Here is an 18,160-nt window from a genome sequence, read left to right as displayed (position 1 = left end):
GAGGGGCTGGTCCCCTGTGGGGCTGGAGTTGGGGGAGTGGCCCATCTCACATCCCCATATAAGGCAGGGCAAGCAGTTAGGCTTCTGGATTGGCTGATTCAAATGAGCATTCCACCTGGCAACAGGGTTTCTATTGGCTCTCAGGAAAAATAGGAGGAAGGTGGATGGAGGTTGTTGGTGGCGGTGATTGGAGGGGGGAGGGGAGTGGAGGTGACCGGAGTGGGGGGCGGTTACCAGGGCAACAGGGTAAGAGCCCAGCAGGGTGTCCGAGACAGCAGGCGGGGCTGGGAGGTGGAGTGGAGGGAAGAGGAAAGGAAGGCGGGAGGGAGAGGAAAGAGCCTGATGGGGAGGGAGCCAGACTGGGAGACTGGGTTGGTTGGGGGGGGAGTAGCAAAGGATCGAGGAGAGGGAGATAAATGAAGCAAGAGGAGTACAGAGATGGAGATGGTGAGAGACGGCTGAAGACATCAGCCAGTGAGTCAGAGAAACAGATTGAGAGAGGGACATGGAAAGATCTCAGAAAAGATAGAGTCCGGCAAGGAAAAATCCTGGGTGGGGCCCCAAGATTTTTGAGGAGACTGAGAATGAAATATTGATAGAAAAGTCAGAAAGAGAAACTGGGAGGCGTGTACATCAAGGGACCAAAAGATGGTGTATTTAAGCACTCCAACACAAAATAATGATAATGATCATCAAAATGGTTTTTTATTAATAAAATGAAAATAAGATGTGGAATAATGATAATGACAGACAAATATAGGAGTGCACGCACACCAAAGGTCTTTTTCCAAACCCCAGCCTTCCACCCCGTCCACCTTCCTGACCTTTAATACACAACCCAGCCCCTGTTCCCTTCTGAAATCCCAAGCTTTTCAAAATGACTCAAAGATACCGAGATTGAGGGCGAGGAGCTGAGGATGTCTGGAATAGGGTGGGGCTGGAACTCCAGACCTGGACCTGTATTATATTTGCAAAGGAGGCAAATATAACCCAGAAAGGCTAGGGAAGATGGCAGCAGAGGAATGAGAAAAGCTAACGGACGGCAAATGTAAAAAATGAGGACAGAAAGAGGAGTTGAGGAAAGCCAGCCAAGAATAGAGGGCCAGGTGCCTGACTCAGATAAGACAAGAGCAAGGTTGTCTGGGAAAGGTAGGGAAAGAGACCAGAGGTGGAAGGGCAGAAGAGGGTCAGTAAGGAGTGGAGAAGAGGTGAGAGAAGAATGGGAGCGATTCGAGTTATAATTGGTTGTGAGGGAGGGGTCTGGGTACAGATGACTGAGGACAGATGAAGAGAAATAGAAGGACCAGGCGAATAAAAGTGAGGTGACAGGCGAATAAGAGAGGTAGAAGATGGAGGAGAGCTGGAAGCAAAGGAGACCAGGGGCCTGACTCCCTCCAGCTCACAGCACGGGGCCAGGAAGGCAGGCACCCGGCAAGGGTCACAAGTGTCAATCTGGCGGGAGGGAAGGCTGGGCCGCCCTTTCTGCCCTCCCATCCCTCCTCAAGGCCATCCAGAGAATGTGGATGGAGGATGAGGGGGAAATCCGGCGTGGTGTGGAAGGAGCGCCCGAACCCTATTCCTCTTCTTTAAGCTTTTGGTTTCTCAAATACCTGCCCTATCTTCCCATCTGCTCCCCTCACCCCACCCTTTGACAAAATCCCAGGGCTTTTTTTGGGGTCAGTAGGATTCTGGCCACCTCTCCAGTCCGCCCCCAAAAGCCAGACTCCACATTCGCAGGCAGTAGGTTGGGATTTGGAAAGGTGCCTCCCCGCAGGAACCCCACCCCTTCCCACCTCCTCGCCCCACTCTTTCTCCGCGGCCGTCAGTCTCTCCATTTCCCCCTCCTGGTCTCGTCCTCCCTCCCGACTCTCTAGCTCTCCCTCCCCTCGCTTTCATCCTCCTATCCCCACCTCTCCAACCTCCTCTTTCATCCCCCTCCCCTCTCCTCTCCTCCCCGCTCCCGCCTGCCCCACCCCTGGGAAGCCCCTCCCGTCGGGCAGCGCCGCCTTATAAGCGGGTTCCCTTCCCGGGGGCGGCAGCGGCTGGTCGGCGGCAGCTCTGCTGGTGCGGGGGTGGCAAGCCCGGGACCGAGCGACCGCGGCCGAGCGCGCCGGCCACCGCCTGCACCGCCCTTCCGCCCGCCCTCCGGACGGCCGCAGCCCTGCGGGTCTCCGCTCCAGACCCACCCCCGCCCCACCCCGCGCGCCTCTGCCGCCTCTTCCAGAGACCCAGCTTGCCGAGCGGCCGCCGCTGCCGCTGTCGCCGCCGCCGCCGCCACCGCGCCAGGTTCCGGCCGCGGCCACCCTCCGCCGTCCAGGGCCCCTCCGTCTCGGCTCCGGGACCCCGGCTCCCCGCCAGCCCCGGCCCCGGCCCCGGCACCATGTCGGAGAAAAGCGTGGAGGCAGCGGCCGAGTTGAGCGCCAAGGTACGGGCGGGGGCAGCGGCGGCCCGGACTTCGCGTGGCCCTGGGGCCCGGCGCGGTCCTCCGCCCCGGGCCGCCCCCGACGGCCCCGCGCGGCCCTCGCGCCCGGGTCCTGGCGGACCCCACTGCGCCCTCCCACCGCTCCCCGGCCCGGAGCTGCCTTCCCGGCTCCGCGCGGCTAGCGCCAGCGCCCTCTAGCTGCCCTGCGCGCACCACGGCGCCCGGCCTCGCCGCTCCGGTCGCGCCGGCCCCCGCAGCCGTCCCCACCCCTCTTCGGCCCCACCTCGCTGACCGGATCCCGTCCGGCTTTCCGTCCCAACGCCCCGAGTCTCACTTTGCCGCGCCCCCTCCCTGCGCCCCGCTACCGCGTCTCTCCTTGCAACCCGACCTCACCTTTCCTCGCTAAGCGGTTTGAGATCCTCAAGTGTAAACAGGACTCTCCCTGGAGGCTACTCCTCCCGGCCCCTCCCCGCGGCCCGACCGTCGCTCGCTTCTCTCCCCGGACGGCGGCTGCCTCTGTTTTCTCGTTCCCTCCCCTCAGCTGGCTTTCAGCTTTATTTTTTCTTCATCGTCCCTTTCCCACATACACACTGGAAGAATCTCGAATTCCTAAAAATTAGAAGCGGGGCAGGAATAGCCTTCGAAAAGCCGAGGCTGGGCATTGCATGGCATTGCGTCGAGCTGTCCTCGCCCTCATCAGCTCCCTTCCCCTGCCCCATCCGTTCGCCCTTGCTTCTCTTCCAGCCTTCTCTAATTTCCCCAGGGAACCTTCGGAGTGTCGCTTTGGGAAATTAACGCGGCCGGGGTTTGGGGGCTGGGAGCCCTATCTTGTGTGTGTATGTGTGTGGCGGGGCGGGTTGGGGCGCGGTGGTTGCTGAGGGGCCGTCACACTGGTCTCCCGGAGGCCAGCGAAGTGAAACGGGGGGAGCCAATGGGATTAACGGCGGTAGGAGAGGGGCTGTGTGCGATATGCCAAGGTGCGCCCGTGTGGCCCTCCGGCGGGCTGTGCGGTGGCATGTGACTTCACTGAGTAGGTGTCTTTGTATGTCTGAAATCCAGCGAGTGTGTGGGACTGCCCGTGTCAGTTACATGTGTGCATGTGGAGACGTAGATTTTCTGGAGCCATGTTGTCGCTTTGTGAGTGTTAAGTGGCTCCGCTTTGCTCCCGTGCTGTCTCAAGAGTGTGTACCAGAATGGCCCAGCGCTGGGCCATGTGTCTCCCATCGCGTGGGTGCCCCTCTCTGTGCATCGCTGTCGGCCGGTGTAGGTGTGTGTGCCTGTCTTGAGTAAATGAGGCCAGAGGGCCGCTTAGCAGAAGACCTAGGGCCCAGGTCACATATTCTCCTGGAAAAGGGATCATGGAAGGACAGTGACCAGAAGGACAGAACAGGGGAGGAGAGGGCCCGGCCTCTTGAACTTTGGTCTCTGGTATTCTCACTCCCTCCCTCCATCAGCCCAGATGGGAAAGTCAGGCCAGGGCCCTACAGACTTCTGGTGCTGGGGCTCCCAGAGAGAAGCTGACCAGCTCCTTGCTCTCCTGGCCCAGGATGTAGGGAAGAGCCCACTAGGTAGTGGAAATGCCATACTGACCTTGTGGCACAGAAATGAAGACCTCATGGTGGGGTGGAAGGGCAGCCTCGCTGGAGTGAGGGTGAAGAGTTCTCAGCTACCCTTAAAGGGAGAAGGGAATTGAGTGCCCCTCAGGGCAGGCGTTCTGCACCGAGCTCCTCTCCTATCCCCTATCCTGTTCCAGAAAAGACCCCCCTCCCAGGGTGATCTCACACAGGAGACTTCCATTCACATGGAATCAGATACACAGCATGGCACACCAACACCAGATCAGATCACACAAGGACACCTACTGTGTTACACTGTGCCTGCCAAGGAGTGGGTGGGGAGAGGACTGGAATCTGAACTGGGAGGCTAGTGTAGTGTCCAGAAGGGACTCACATGGGCATCTCCCGCTGCCATATCAGCACAGGATGTCATCCTATGCCTGCTAGGATCTTGGGGTGAAGGAGAGGGGCTGGCCGGTGGGAGGGTCTACTAGACAGGTGCCTCCCTCTTCTCCATTCCTATCCCACCCCAGTCACAGACCTTGTTTGTTGCTCTCTCCTTGTCTCCCATGCCTGCTACTCTTCCCCTCCTTGTTTTCTCTCCTACTTCACCTACATTTCCACTGGAAATGCTACTTCCACTCTTCCACTACACCCATGCATACATCATGGGAGGCAGGAAGAAGGAAACTACTTGAACTGTTTTGGGGTGGGGAGGGCAGAAAGTGGGAGGGGTGCTGGGAATGTGCTAAGGTGCTCTCCCTATCTCTGGTAGTGTTTGGCCAAGTAGGGGCCTGAGGATTAGGGAGACACAGACGGAGAGAAACAAAGACTTAGAAGCTGAAGGGGAAGCTGGGAGGGATGCCCAGGAGAGAGAGTCCTCAGGAAAAGGCCCCAGAGGTAGACAAAAGGCAGAGCTGGGCGGGCAGTGGGGGGCAGGCCAGGGAGGCGGAGGGACACAGGAGGGGGTGGGGCACTGAGGCTGCAAGCAGATGGAGAGGATTTGCTTTGCTGAGCTGAACTCTTCAGCCAGTGAGGTTTGGGAGAACTTGATGGGGGTGGGGATCGTTACCCTGGTTGCCAGCTCCTGCTTCTTCATCCCTTTCCCACCCCACCTTGGGTCTTGGGGAAGAAGGTGTTTGGTCTCAACCCCTTCATGGCCCTAATGTAAGGACCCTGAGGCCCCTATTCTGTCTCTTAAGTTGTGGCCACCTTTTCAGTTCATACTCCTCTAAGTTCACTACAGAGGGAGGACGGGGGCTGCAGGGACTTAGGGGCTGCAAGCCATTTGTGGTGAGAAAGGTGACCTCTTTCTCCCTTGCAGGACCTGAAGGAGAAGAAGGAGAAGGTGGAGGAGAAGGCAAGCCGGAAAGAGCGAAAGAAAGAAGTGGTGGAGGTGTGGAGGGGTCGGGGAGAGGACCACATCTACCCTACCATCTTCCAATCATCTCATCCTTCCTCCACTTTCCTTCTGAGGGTGCTGGGTCCTGCGCTTGCACTGAGCCCTCTCATCCTTGCTGCCCCACCCTGAGGCCCCTCCCAAGTCCTTTTCTCACCCAGTCTCCCCTCCCATTGGTGGTAATGGTGGGCAGGGCATGCAGCCAGCCTGAGGCTACTCCCTCTCCTGGTCCCCACAGGAGGAGGAGAACGGGGCTGAGGAGGAAGAAGAAGAAACTGCTGAGGATGGAGAGGAGGAAGATGAAGGGGAAGAAGAAGGTGGGGAGGGGCAGGGGAGGCTGGGCTGGCAAAGTCTGGGCTCCAATGAGCAGAGTCAGGGTGGGTTTGAAGACCTGAAGCAGGGCTAAGGGCGACCACAGGGGGTCTGTGCCAGAGCTTCCTGCCCTTCCCCAATGACCCATTTCTGGCTCCTCAGATGAGGAAGAAGAAGAAGAGGATGACGAAGGGCCCGCGCTGAAGAGAGCTGCCGAAGAGGAGGTTTGGGCTGGGTTGCTGGGCCTGAGGGGCTGTCAGGGATGCAGCCGGGCTGGGCGCCCTTTGGATTTGGACCCAGATACCTGTGCAGCAGGGGTGGGGGCTGGAACAGGACCGGGACAGGGGGAGGTCTCCCCTCCCATTTTACAACTCCCCCATTCTCTCCCTCTCCACAGGATGAAGCTGATCCCAAGCGGCAGAAGACAGAAAATGGGGCATCGGCGTGAGCCCCTGCCAACAGGCTGGGGTTGGGAGGCCTCTCTGGGCCTGGAGGTGGGGGTGGGGGCAGACAAGTCCAGCCACTGTTCACCTGGCTCCCTGCTCTGGGCCCTGCACCAGAGCTGCCACCCTCTTCTTTCTCCCCAGCCTTCTCATTTCCGCCTTCCCAGACACTGCGCCCTCCACCCTCACTCTGCCATTGTTCCACCTCCTGACCTGCTCCATCTGAGCTCCCCAGCTGGCCCCCAATTGCTCCTCTCTCTCTGTGCTCTCTTTCTCCCTCCCCTACCAGCCCCATCCTTCCTCTGGTAGCCTCTCCCACCTAACCTCTGCATCCCCCAGCCTCATGTCCTGCCCCATCCCTATCCTGCCTGACCCCTGGGTCTCCCTCAGATCCCCTCTTCTCAGACAGCGCCAGGCCGGGGTGGGGCCGGGGTTGGGGCCGAGCCCCACAGCTGCCCCCCTCCCCTCCCTTTTTGTATAATTTAATAAAGAAATGGTCGCGCTTCTGTTTTTAACCTGTCTCCTGCTTTCCCGGGGGGGTCCAGTCAGTGCGACAAAAGGGTAGAGAAGGGATGAGGGTGGCTGACCTCACATTCTGCCAGGATCCTTCCCTTTGATACAAAAGCAGCAGCACACTCCTGCCACCCACGACTCAAGAAGACAAGAGCAGCCCTCCAGGGGTGGCCCGGAGCCCAGCTCTTCTGAGAGCTGACTTACGTCCTGTTTTGGATTCTCAGGGATGCTCCTCCCCAGCAATACACACTTCCCTGCTAACCCACACAAGACCTAGACACTGCTGAGCCCAGTGGAAAGCTACCAGCTCTATTGTGCTGAACCAGGCACAGAGAAACAGCCCAGAAACAGGAAGTCCTGCCCCTGAGCTGGGAGAGGGCTGGTAGTCCTGGGTCTCAGCCTCCTAGGATCTGGAGTGAGCTGCTGGGCATCAGAGATGCCCTTTGCCTGGCACAGAATAGAGCTCCTTCCAGTCAAGCAGGGAAATCCTGGGCCTCTTGTCATTCCCAGGTCAGCTGTATGTTTCGTCACCTGCCCTCCCACTCTCCCTGTGCTGGGCTGGGGAGCGGGAGTTGTATGACTCTTGTCAGTCTTGGGCCCTCCCTAGTCCCACTGCCTCTGTTTCCCCTGAGTGTGATCTCTGTTAGGAGATTGCTAAGATTTCTGCATTTCTCCATCTCTGCATGACCCTTGCCCTCTCCTCTCAGTTTGGAACCTCTGGATTGGAGAATGCTTCTGAGTACATGGGGGCCGCAGCTGGAGTGGGGTGGGGTGTTGACTCATCAACAGCATCATTTGTCCCAGGAGACTCCTATAACTCATTCAAGGTCAGGATTAAACACTCTCCCGCACACAGGTACACTCACAGCTTTTATCTTCACACTCCCTAACCTTGGCAAATTGTACAATTTATTGGAAGCTCAGTTTCCTCATCTGTACAATGGGGAAAATTACTAGATTTCATGAATTACTATAAGTGTCCTATACAGTGCTTAGCACGTAATGAAGCCTCAATACAATGTAGTTACTCTCCATGCCCCGCAAAGCTGGCACGCCTCGCCTTAGACCTACCATGTTTTAGGGTGCAGTAAAGCTTCCTGTCCACCATGTTCCCAGGAAACATTGTACTGATGGGTGGAAAGGCCGGTCTAAAGGGGTTACGAAGTTCTGGGAGGTTAAGAGAATGAGGGAGGAGATTAAGCAACAAGGAAAGAGCTTGCCAAGAAGGAAGTGTGAATACTGGGACTGAGGAGGCAGCTTGGAGATGGGCAAGGGGGCAGTTTCAGACAGAAATGGTGCGTGGCCGCAGAAGGTCCCTGGCAGAGGGAGCAGTCTGGAAGGTGGGGCAGGGGCGGGGAGGGGGAGGTGGGGAGACCCAGGACTGAGGAAGTAAACAAGGGGAGTGCCACCACAGAGGTGGAGGGTGCTGTTGCTGGGAATCAGCCCCCTCAGACTTTCCACTGCGAAGCGAAACCGTAAGCCCTGGGGTGCGGGGGGCGGGCAGGGAGGAGGGGAAGTGGGGAAGGTGGAGGGAAGGCCGGGCACAGGGGTGAAGGCCTGGAGACCAGCAGAACGGCATCCCAGTCACGACAGCCACTTTGCTCTGTCTGCTCTCTGCCACGGCCCTGCTCTGTTCCCTGGGACACCCCCCCCACCTCCTCAGGCTGCCTGATCTGCCCAGCTTTCCTCTGGATTCTGGCCTCTGGTCATCCCTCCCCACCCTCTCTCCAAGGCTCTCTCCTGGTCTCCCTTCCTCTAGATCCTCTTCCTCCACCTCCCTATCTGCAGAACTTCTCCTTTGCCCCCCCACCCCCCACCACTGCCCACTTTCCTTTTCTGACCTCCTTTTGGAGGGCTCAGTGCTGCCCAGACCATAGGAGAGATGTGGGAGGCTCAGTTCCTGGGCTTGCTGTTTCTGCAGCCGCTCTGGGTGGCTCCAGGTAAAGCGGGGATGGCGGGAGGGTTGACCTCCGGCCCCACAGGAGGGGACCAGCAGGGATCTCTGTGGCCACAAAGGTCCTGAGGTCCTTAGCTCTGTAGTGGATTCTTCTAATCCCTTTTTTGGACAGTCCTTCCACCCCCAAAGCCTCTCTGGGCAGAGAAGGGACAGAAACCCAAGCTCTTCCTGCACCCTGTTTCTCCCTCGGGAAGCACCCAGGCTCATTCTCTACCCCTGCCTCTCGGCTCACGCCCCCTCCCCTTGGCCTCTCTTTTGCTCACCTAGTGAAGCCTCCCCAGCCAGGGGCTGAGATCTCGGTGGTGTGGGCCCAGGAAGGGGCTCCTGCCCAGCTCCCCTGCAGCCCCACAATCCCCCTCCAGGATCTCAGCCTTCTGCGAAGAGCAGGGGTCACTTGGCAGCATCAACCAGACAGGTATGCACCCCAAACCTGGGCAACAGGACCCCCGAATCCAGCACTCACAACCCAACACCCATGCTGGTCCTCTGTCCCCTACCCTGAGGTGCCACTCCCTCTGAAGCCAGTGACCCAGTCTCCCTGCCCTTGCCCGCACCGTTCCTGCCCTTGCTCTGCAATACCCTCACACCTGCATCCCTTTTCTCCGGAAGGGGATGCTGCCATTCCAACAGAGGGGTCGGGGGTGAGAGGACGGTTGGTGGTCAAGAGAACTCTCGGGGCGGGCTTCCTCATCCTCAACAGGTGGCTGCCTGCCCCTGAACTTCTCAACTCCATTCTCTTTCCTGCCCAGTGGCCCGCCCGCTCCCGCCCCCGGCCACCCCCCGGCCCCCGGCCATCGCCCGGCGGCGCCCTACTCTTGGGGGCCCAGGCCCCGCCGCTACACAGTGCTGAGCGTGGGTCCTGGAGGCCTGCGCAGCGGGAGGCTGCCCCTGCAGCCCCGCGTCCAGCTGGATGAGCGCGGCCGGCAGCGCGGGGACTTCTCGCTGTGGCTGCGCCCAGCCCGGCGCGCGGACGCCGGCGAGTACCGCGCCACGGTGCACCTCAGGGACCGCGCCCTCTCCTGCCGCCTTCGTCTGCGCGTGGGCCAGGCCTCGAGTATGTGGGGCGGGACGACCGGAGAGGGGCTGGGAGGTGGGTCCCCATTCCCTGCCGCCGGGGAGGCAGGAAGGGCTGGGGCAGAGGCTGCGCTCTAGGCCGTGTCCGAGAGCTCCCAGAAGAGTAGAGGAAGGGGGTGGGCGGCCTGCTGGAGTGGAAGGGGCCCCCCGAAGCACGTGTATGGGGGGCCCTGTGGAGAGATTGTGTCAGCCCCGAGCTCCCCTTCTCCCACCCACGCGGGAGTGCCCAGAGGCGGGCGGAGCGGGGAGAGCACGGGGCTAGAGTGATTCATTTCAGATATCTGTGGCTCAGGGGGTGGGCTTCGCAGGGATCCAGGCCAGGAGAACGGCAAGGGTGGCTGATGCCAAGTAAATTCCAGGCAAGGGACAGGGGAAAGTAGCCCTGGGGACTCTTGGGGATCCACTTTACGCACCTCCAGGTGCTGGGAGCTGAGATGGGGAGAGGGTGATGCAGGAGAGAAGACAAGTCTAAAGCCAGGTTCCTGTTTCCAGGAGCTTCCAGTTTGGCAGTCCTGCTGTGTTGGGAAATTGTTTCCAGTGGGCTGATCAAGTCTTCTTTATCCTTGCACAGTGACTGCCAGCCCCCCAGGGTCTCTCAGGACCTCTGACTGGGTCATTTTGAACTGCTCCTTCAGCCGTCCTGACCGCCCAGCCTCTGTGCATTGGTTCCGGAGCCGTGGCCAGGGCCGAGTCCCTGTCCAGGAGTCCCCCTATCACCACTTAGCGGAAAGCTTCCTCTTCCTGCCCCATGTCGGCCCCATGGACTCTGGGCTCTGGGGCTGCATCCTCACCTACAGAGATGGCTTCAATGTCTCCATCATGTATAACCTCACTGTTCTGGGTAACTCCCCCACTCTGCTTCACACTTTACCACAACCCCTTCCTGCCCCCCTTGTCACCTCCCCTGACTATGGGTCCCCAAACCAGGTTCTCGGCAGCCAGTGGCCTACATCATTGCTGTGGGCCTCACTGTTCGACCCCCTTATATTGCTGGCAGCCTTGCAGCTGCCATCGCCCCTTCTTGCTTCTCCCATAGCCTTCCAGCATCATTGCCAGCCTTCCCTCTCCTTCTGGCTAAGCCCACTTGCTGGGTTTCTGCGCATCCTCAGCTCATCACCTTATTCTGCTCCTTAGCACTCTCACGAGCCAGGGCATCTCCTGCACTCTTCTGCCTCCCTTCCCTGCAGCCCCGGCACTCCCTCCCCACTGCAGCACCCAGCTTTAAATTTGGATTTTCTTTTCTCTTCAGGTCTGGAGCCCGCAACTCCCTTGACAGTGTACGCTGGAGCAGGTTCCAGGGTGGAGCTGCCCTGCCGCCTGCCTCCTGCTGTGGGGACCCAGTCTTTCCTTACTGCCAAGTGGGCTCCTCCTGGGGGAGGCCCTGACCTCCTGGTGGTTGGAGACAATGGCAACTTTACCCTTCGACTAGAGGATGTAAGCCAGGCCCAGGCTGGGACCTACATCTGCCATATCCGTCTACAGGGACAGCAGCTCAATGCCACTGTCACATTGGCAATCATCACAGGTCAGCCTCACATGGGAAAGGAGTAGCTCCCCTGCCAGGGGAGAAAGAACAGGGAGGAAGGGCTGGCGGGGCAAAGACTGAGCAAACCCACCCAGTGGGTGATGCCAGGCCACTGGGCACAAGTTCCTGAGCCTGCCCATCTCGGCCCCCACTTTTCTCACCCCCATAATAAAGAATCGAAACTGAAAATCTCCTCTTGAGTCACAAGATAAAAGTTCCACTGTTCTCTATGGGACTCCCCTGCTCTCAATTGGCGGAAGGGTCTGGGAAGTTAGAAGGAAAGGTGACAAAAATTCCAAATGGTTCAAAAGAGGTAGAATATATTTCTAGAACCCTTTTCTACTTTGCGGACAGGGCTTGGGTTAAAGTTGCAGGAAGTGGCCTAGATTTGGGAGGAGTTAATAAATCCGTCCCTTGGTCAGCAAATATTTACTGAGTAAGGGTTTTCCAAGACGGTATAAAACAAACACAGAAAAAATAATACTCAGAGAGTATGTGTTGACTGGTTGATAACTATCAGCCATGACAGATTACTATGTCTGCAGCACTCACCTGCGGTCACTAAGTAGTAGCACCCCATGGCAGGTGCTTAATAATGTATAGAGATTGAATGAATACATGAACGTGCTAATGGATAATACATCTCCTGAAGGCCAATCTTGAGTTTTCACTTGCTTTCTGGATACCTCTAACTAGATATTCTACCACCTCTCAGCCGCCTCACCCTGAATCCCATCTTTTTCTACCACCAATCCCCTTGCTGACTCAGCCTGTCAGTAATCCACTGGTATCCACCCACCTCGAAACCTGGCCTCCTCCTCCCTACGTCCCATCAGTCATCAAAGCCCACCAGTTCTTTCTGTCCAATGCCTTCTTGAAGGTCAACCGTTTTATGTAGACAGCTCAATGAGAAAGATACTGTTACCCCTGAAGATTTTCTCAAAACACCTGGGAAGTGCCAGACTCTGGGTCTAAACTCAGGTGTCTGCATCACCAAATCACTCTTCAGGACCCTTTGTCTCCTCCCACCCTCCCATCTCTCACTTTACAACTTGGAGAATGCTCAGTCTCTAGACGAATGGGCCAGTTCCCTGTTCTCTATACATTCAGGAAGGGGGATGATGTTCATTCAGGGGACACCACAAGGCAGGAGACACTGATGTGAGCCATGTCATGGAAGTTGCAAAATTGTGAAGTAGACGGGGGGTCAGCTCATCTGACTGATTTTGAGGGTTCTGAGCATTTTGAGTAGAAAGTAATAAAAGAATCTGTAATAGTATTTCTTCTGTGGTCTGCCAGGGCCAGTTTGAGTGTGAAGGCAGTAGGGAGCCTGGAAATGTTTTGAGCAGGGGAAGGAGCTGACTAGAGCGTTGTCTGAACAAGATAAATGTGGCCGGCAGGGTGTGGTGGCTCACGCCTATAATCCCAGCACTTTGAGAGGCTGAGGCAGGAAGAACACTCGAGTCCAGAAGTTCCAGACTAGCCTGGGCAACATGGTGAAAACCCATCTGTATAAAATTTAACAAAAAATTAAATAGAAAGAAAAAGATGAATGTGGCCATGACCCCTGATGTCCTTCCCCAACCTCACCTGGCCAGAACCCAAGTGAGTGCATGGTGATTGAGGCTTGGAGTTCAACCTGTGGTATCACATAAGGGGGCCAGAAACCCAAAAGATCTCTTCCTTCTACTCTTTTCAGTGACTCCCAAATCCTTTGGGTCACCTGGCTCCCTGGGGAAGCTGCTTTGTGAGGTGACTCCAGCATCTGGACAAGAACGCTTTGTGTGGAGCCCCCTGAACACCCCATCCCAGAGGAGTATCTCAGGACCGTGGCTGGAGGCCCAGGAAGCCCAGCTCCTTTCCCAGCCTTGGCAATGCCAGCTGCACCAGGGGGAGAGGCTTCTTGGAGCAGCAGTATACTTCACAGAACTGTCTAGCCCAGGTCCGAGGCCCCAAAATGCCAGGACCCCAATGCCACAGCAATAATCTTTATCCCCTTCCAGAACAGCCCCTGCCACCCCCATCCCAGCGCTTTTCTTTCCAGACAGGGACCTGATCTCTGGCTCTTGCCTAGGGTTGACCTGTTTCCACCAATAATCAGCTGAAAGACCTGGGACAAGTCCCTTAAACTCTCTGAATCTCCTTGCATCTGTAAAGTCTGAGGGAGTGACAAAATGTCCTTTCTAGCCCTGACCCTACACCTCATCCTCTACTTTCTCCATAGGTGCACAACGCTCTGGGAGAGCCCCAGGGGCCCTCCGAGCAGGCCACCTCCCGCTGTTTCTCATCCTTGGTGTCCTTTTTCTGCTCCTTTTGGTGACTGGAGCCTTTGGCTTTCACCTTTGGAGAAGACAGGTGAGCCAGGGATGTGCCAACCCCGCCCCCCCAACAGCCCCTCCTCTTCCATCCTCAGAGTGCTGAGGACACCCCTTCCTCAGGAAGGTGACCAAAGGGGACCCTGAACTTGCCCTCGGAGCCCCCCCTTCTTCATAAGCCTCTCACTCCAGGGACGGCTTGTGCCTGGGTAGGCTGGAACCCGGGTTGAGAGAAAGCCAGGACCAGATGGGGAGGGCAGGGTGGCTGAGAAAAAATAGATGGACTCAGTGTCCTTCCTAATCCGTTTCCCTTCATCCTTCTCCTCCTTCCACCCTCCATCTCTCTCTCCATCTCTTCTTACAGTGGCGACCAAGAAGATTTTCTGCCTTAGAGCAAGGGATTCACCCTCCGCAGGCTCAGAGCAAGATAGAGGAGCTCGAGCAAGAACCGGAGCTGGAACCAGAGCCGGAGCTGGAGCGCGAGCTGGGGCCAGAGCCCGAGCCGGGGCCTGAGCCCGAGCCGGAGCAGCTCTGACCTGGAGCTGAGGCAGCCAGCAGATCTCAGCAGCCCAGTCCAAATAAACTCCCTGTCAGCAGCAAGCCTGAGTCTGGCTCTTTCTTGTCCAAGTGAAGGTTCCCGTCTCTCCCCAGCCTCTGGGGGCTCCCTTCTCCCACCCTAGCCTCCTAACCTACTTTCCCCGGCCAGCCTCCCTCACCTTCCCCTTTTCTGTTTCTGGCTGCTTCGCGTTTCTTTCTTGGTCTCTCTCTCTCTTGCGCTCACTCTCTTTTTCTCTCTCCTGGGTAATCATTTCCCTGAAGCTCCCCCCAAAAAGACCTTGCCCCTTGCCTCCGCAGCTCTCTCCTCCGTCCTTCCACCCACCTTCCACCCACAGTGCGCTGGCTGCCCTGGTTTCCTTGATATTTTTGTCCTTTGGGTCCACCCCACCCCACACTCAGCTGCACTTCAGCACTTGTCCTTGGCCCTCCGGCTGCAGCAGATGCGCACATATGCTCGCGCGCACGTGCACACACGCATGCACACACACACACACACACACGCACACACAGACGCACACACGCGTGCGCGCAGAGGACTGCCTTGTCAAGTCTTCCAGGAGATCTGGTCTGGAAACCTCTCTGGGCAGCCGGCTGGGGCTCCTACCTCTGCCCCACCCCCCACGTTCCTCAGCCCTTGGCGGCTTTTCAGGTCCCAGGCATGAGAACACACTGCCACCCAGTGGTCAGTGTTTGTCACACCCCAACGGAGGTCACTGGGCCGGCTGCGGCAGGCCTGAGGAGTTGAACAGTGCAGTGGACAAGGCGGAGCACAGATTGCTGCGAATGCAGGCACTGCCTTTGTATTGTGTACGCTCTATGTGCAGCATATGAGTGTGCGCCCAGTGACTGTCACATGTCCTATGCACCCCTCAGGAGAGGGACTGAACAATGCATGTCTCAGGAGATACAGCCCTGGCTGACCCTGGCAAGGGTGTAATCTATGTCTGACAAAGGGGAAGGCTGTGAACAAAGGCCTGTGCGTGGAGCAAAACAGCCAGCTGCGGCTGCGGGAATCAGGAGCCCCGGCTTCTCATTCCAGCTTTGTTGATGTGACTGTAGTGAATCTCCCTGAGCCTCAGTTTCCTCACCTATTAAATGGGATAATGATAATAACCCACCAGAATGGGTTGTTGTGAATATTGGATAATAAAGGGCTTTGGAAACTGTGAAGTGCTCTGCATGTGTGGAGTACTTGTCTGATTATCCATTAGTGAAGGAGAAAGCAGGCCTGCTCTGGTCATGCTACGAATGATGTTGAAGACCGCAAGTCGGCCTGCGCCCTACTCTGTCTGTCTCTCTTGGAGCATTCACCTGGGCCATGCCGATGGTCCTCTCAGCAGAGCACACCGGCCTCAGCACATGGCACCCTCCAGTCTGGAATGGGACAGAGGCTTCTGCCTGCGAGTGGGTGTGGGCCCTGGACTTTGGCCACAGATAGCTCTGTCAGGGGACTTTAACCCCATACAGGAGAACAAAATATTGAAAGTGAGTGGGTGAGTGGGAGTGAGCCTGCTGGAGCAGGAGGGGCATGGTGGCATGTGTGAGTGGCGCCAACTGGGTCTGTGTGACGTGTGCAAAAAGACACAAAAAGACAGACCTGAGGACATGTCCCTGCAGAGACACCATAGTCACTCATTGGAGACAGAGGATAAAGAGGGTGACACCTTTGTTCTGTGCAGAGCCTTAGGGAGAGGGGGGACCCTCTGAAGCCTGAACAATGAACCATTTACAGCAATCTGAGGTTCTGAGCCTCAGGATGGTGATGACTCTTGCCTTGTCACTGGCAGAGAAACACTGGCACAGGAAGGAGGAAGCTCTGGCCCTGCCAGAGATGATCACACTGCAAAAGGACTTGAAGTCCCTTTAGAAGCTTCCAGGCCAGGTGTCATGGCTCATGCCTATAATCCCAGCACTTTGGGAGGCCAAGGCAGAAGGATCGCTTGAGTCCAGGAGTTCAAGATCAGCCTGGGCAGCATAGTGAGACCTCATCTTTAAAAAAAAAAAAAAAAAAAGGGTTAGTTGGGCACACTGGTACGCCCCTGTGGTCCCAGCTATTTGGGAGGCTGAGGTGGGAGGATCACCTAAGCCTGGGAGGTTGAGGCTGCAGTGAGCCATAACCGTGCCACTACACTCCAACCTGCGTGACAGAGTGAGACCCTGTTTCAAAAACAAAAAATAAGAAGCCTCCAAAGTGTCGTTCCCACCCTTTGTTGCTGCTTAGAGACTCCTCAGCTCTGCCCCAGGACCCTGCTCCCCACAGCCTTAGTGGGAGCCCTGATATTTTAATAGGGCAGGGGTTTCCTGGAAAGTTCTGTGGGTGGCATTTTTCCTTTCTACTAGCTAACATCCTATGCCCTTTGGGTTTATGAGAGTAGTCATCGAAGATTCACTGAGGCCTATGCGGGGACTTCCCCATGCTCTTTCATAAAGGGGACAGGGAGGGGACAGAAGCAGAATGAAGGGCGTCCTTTTTCCTTTACCCCCTAGAGAAGAGCAAAGGGCGGAAGGAAGAGGGGGCATATGGGCTGCATTCCGTGAGTGCTTCTCTGTGGGGTCTCTCCTAAGGGTGACATTCTTGGTCCCACTCCTCTTTCCACAGCCCCCCACTATCAGTCTGGCAGGATAACCTCCAGCCCTTTTCCTGTCCTCCAAAGGCCCCTAGGGAGCTTGGTTAATTCATCTGGCTTCTCCAAGTTGATCTGTCAACTGGTGCTCCAGGCTGCGGTCCTGGGGGGAAGGGGCATCAGGAGGCCAGGAGCTCAGGGAGCTTCAGTGGGTGGATGGGAATCAGCTCAGCTCCTTGTTAAGAAGGAAGGGGGTGTGTGTGAGTTACCTATTGGCATATAACCAAAAAATTACCCTAAAACGTAGTAATTTAAAATAATAAGCTGGGTGGGTGCCTCACACTGGTAATCCCAACACTTTGGGAGACTGAGGCAGGAGGATTGCTTGAGGCCGGGAGTATGAGACCAGCCTGGGTAACTTAGTGAGATCACTAAGTTGATCTCACTTAAAAAGATCACCTCTACTTTTTTTTTTTTTTTTTTTTTTTGAGACAGAGTCTCACTCTGTTGCCCAGGCTGGAGTGCAGTGGCTTGATCTCGGCTCACTGCAAACTCCATCTCCCAGGCTCAAGTGATTCTCCTGCCTCAGCCTCCCAAGTAGCTGGGACTATAGGCGCATGGCACCACACCCTGCTAATTTTTGAATTTTTGTATTTTAATTAATAATCAATTAATTATTTTTGAGACAGAGTTTTGCTTTTGTTGCCCAGGCTGGAGTGCAGTGGCACAATCTTGGCTCACTGCAAGCTCCGCCTCCCGGGTTCAAGCAATTCTCCTGCCTCAGTCTCTGTAGTAGCTGGGACTACAGGTGCCCACCACCACGCCTCGCTAACTTTTTGTGTTTTTAGTAGAGACGGGGTTTCACTGTGTTAGCCAGCATGGTCTCGATCTCCTGACCTCGTGATCTGCCTGCTTCAGCCTCCCAAAGTGCTGAGATTACAGGCGTGAGCCACCGTGCCCAGTCTACAATTTTTTTTTCTTTTTGAATTTAAAAATGAGCTGGGCATGGTGGCATGCACCTGTGGTCCTAGTTATTCAGGAGGCTGAGGGAGAGGAATCACTGGAGCCCAGGATTTCCAGGCTGTAGTGAGCCATGATTGTGTTATTGCACTCCAGAGTGGGTGATAGGGTGAGATCCTGTCTCTAAAAATAATAATAACGATCACAATACACACTATCTCACACAATGAGGAACTCAGGAGCAGTCTTGCTGAGTAGTTCTGGCACAGGGTCGCTCATGAGGTTGCTGCTGAGGTGTGGGCCAGGCCAGGAGCCATCTGAAGGCTGGGATGGGGCTGGAGGATCTGCCTCCAAGACAGCTCCCCTGGGAGGTTGTGGGCCAGAGGCCTTAGCGCCTCCCTGCGTTGGGCGTCTTTATGGGGCCTCTCACAACATGACACAGCAACTGGCTTCCCCCAGAGGGACAGCGTGGACAAGACAAAAGCTACCATGTCTTTATTTCAAGATTGAATTTGATCTTGAAAACAACATACCATGATTTCTGCCCTATTCTATTGGTCAC

At 56.5% G+C, this 18,160-nt stretch overlaps 2 protein-coding genes across 4 annotated transcripts; both read left to right on the top strand.

The window, feature by feature from the left end:
• The first annotated feature begins 1,814 nt into the window (after nt 1-1,814).
• PTMS (parathymosin) lies at nt 1,815-6,647 on the top strand. Of its 3 annotated transcripts, none has more exons than XM_025403144.1 (5): nt 1,815-2,425; nt 5,303-5,374; nt 5,539-5,694; nt 5,852-5,913; nt 6,087-6,647. In XM_025403144.1, the coding sequence occupies exons 1-4, from the start codon at nt 2,381-2,383 to the stop codon at nt 5,891-5,893; spliced, it is 315 nt and encodes a 104-aa protein (XP_025258929.1). In that variant the 5' UTR covers nt 1,815-2,380; the 3' UTR covers nt 5,894-5,913; nt 6,087-6,647. The 3 variants fall into 3 exon arrangements, with proteins under 3 accessions (XP_025258929.1, XP_025258926.1, XP_025258927.1); XM_025403141.1 differs by having other exon boundaries at nt 1,998-2,425; nt 5,616-5,694; XM_025403142.1 differs by lacking the exon at nt 1,815-2,425 and adding an exon at nt 4,755-4,878.
• Nucleotides 6,648-8,173: 1,526 nt separating this feature from the next.
• On the top strand, nt 8,174-14,116 carry LAG3 (lymphocyte activating 3). The gene is made up of 8 exons (XM_025402590.1): nt 8,174-8,585; nt 8,870-9,017; nt 9,352-9,656; nt 10,248-10,517; nt 10,926-11,201; nt 12,901-13,143; nt 13,426-13,556; nt 13,881-14,116. The coding sequence occupies exons 1-8, from the start codon at nt 8,528-8,530 to the stop codon at nt 14,049-14,051; spliced, it is 1,602 nt and encodes a 533-aa protein (XP_025258375.1). The 5' UTR covers nt 8,174-8,527; the 3' UTR covers nt 14,052-14,116.
• The last annotated feature ends 4,044 nt before the right edge of the window (nt 14,117-18,160 follow it).

The sequence above is a fragment of the Theropithecus gelada genome, chromosome 11 (assembly GCF_003255815.1).
Source record: "Theropithecus gelada isolate Dixy chromosome 11, Tgel_1.0, whole genome shotgun sequence".
Classification (NCBI taxonomy): domain Eukaryota; kingdom Metazoa; phylum Chordata; class Mammalia; order Primates; family Cercopithecidae; genus Theropithecus; species Theropithecus gelada.
This window is presented reverse-complemented; position numbering and strand designations above follow the sequence as displayed.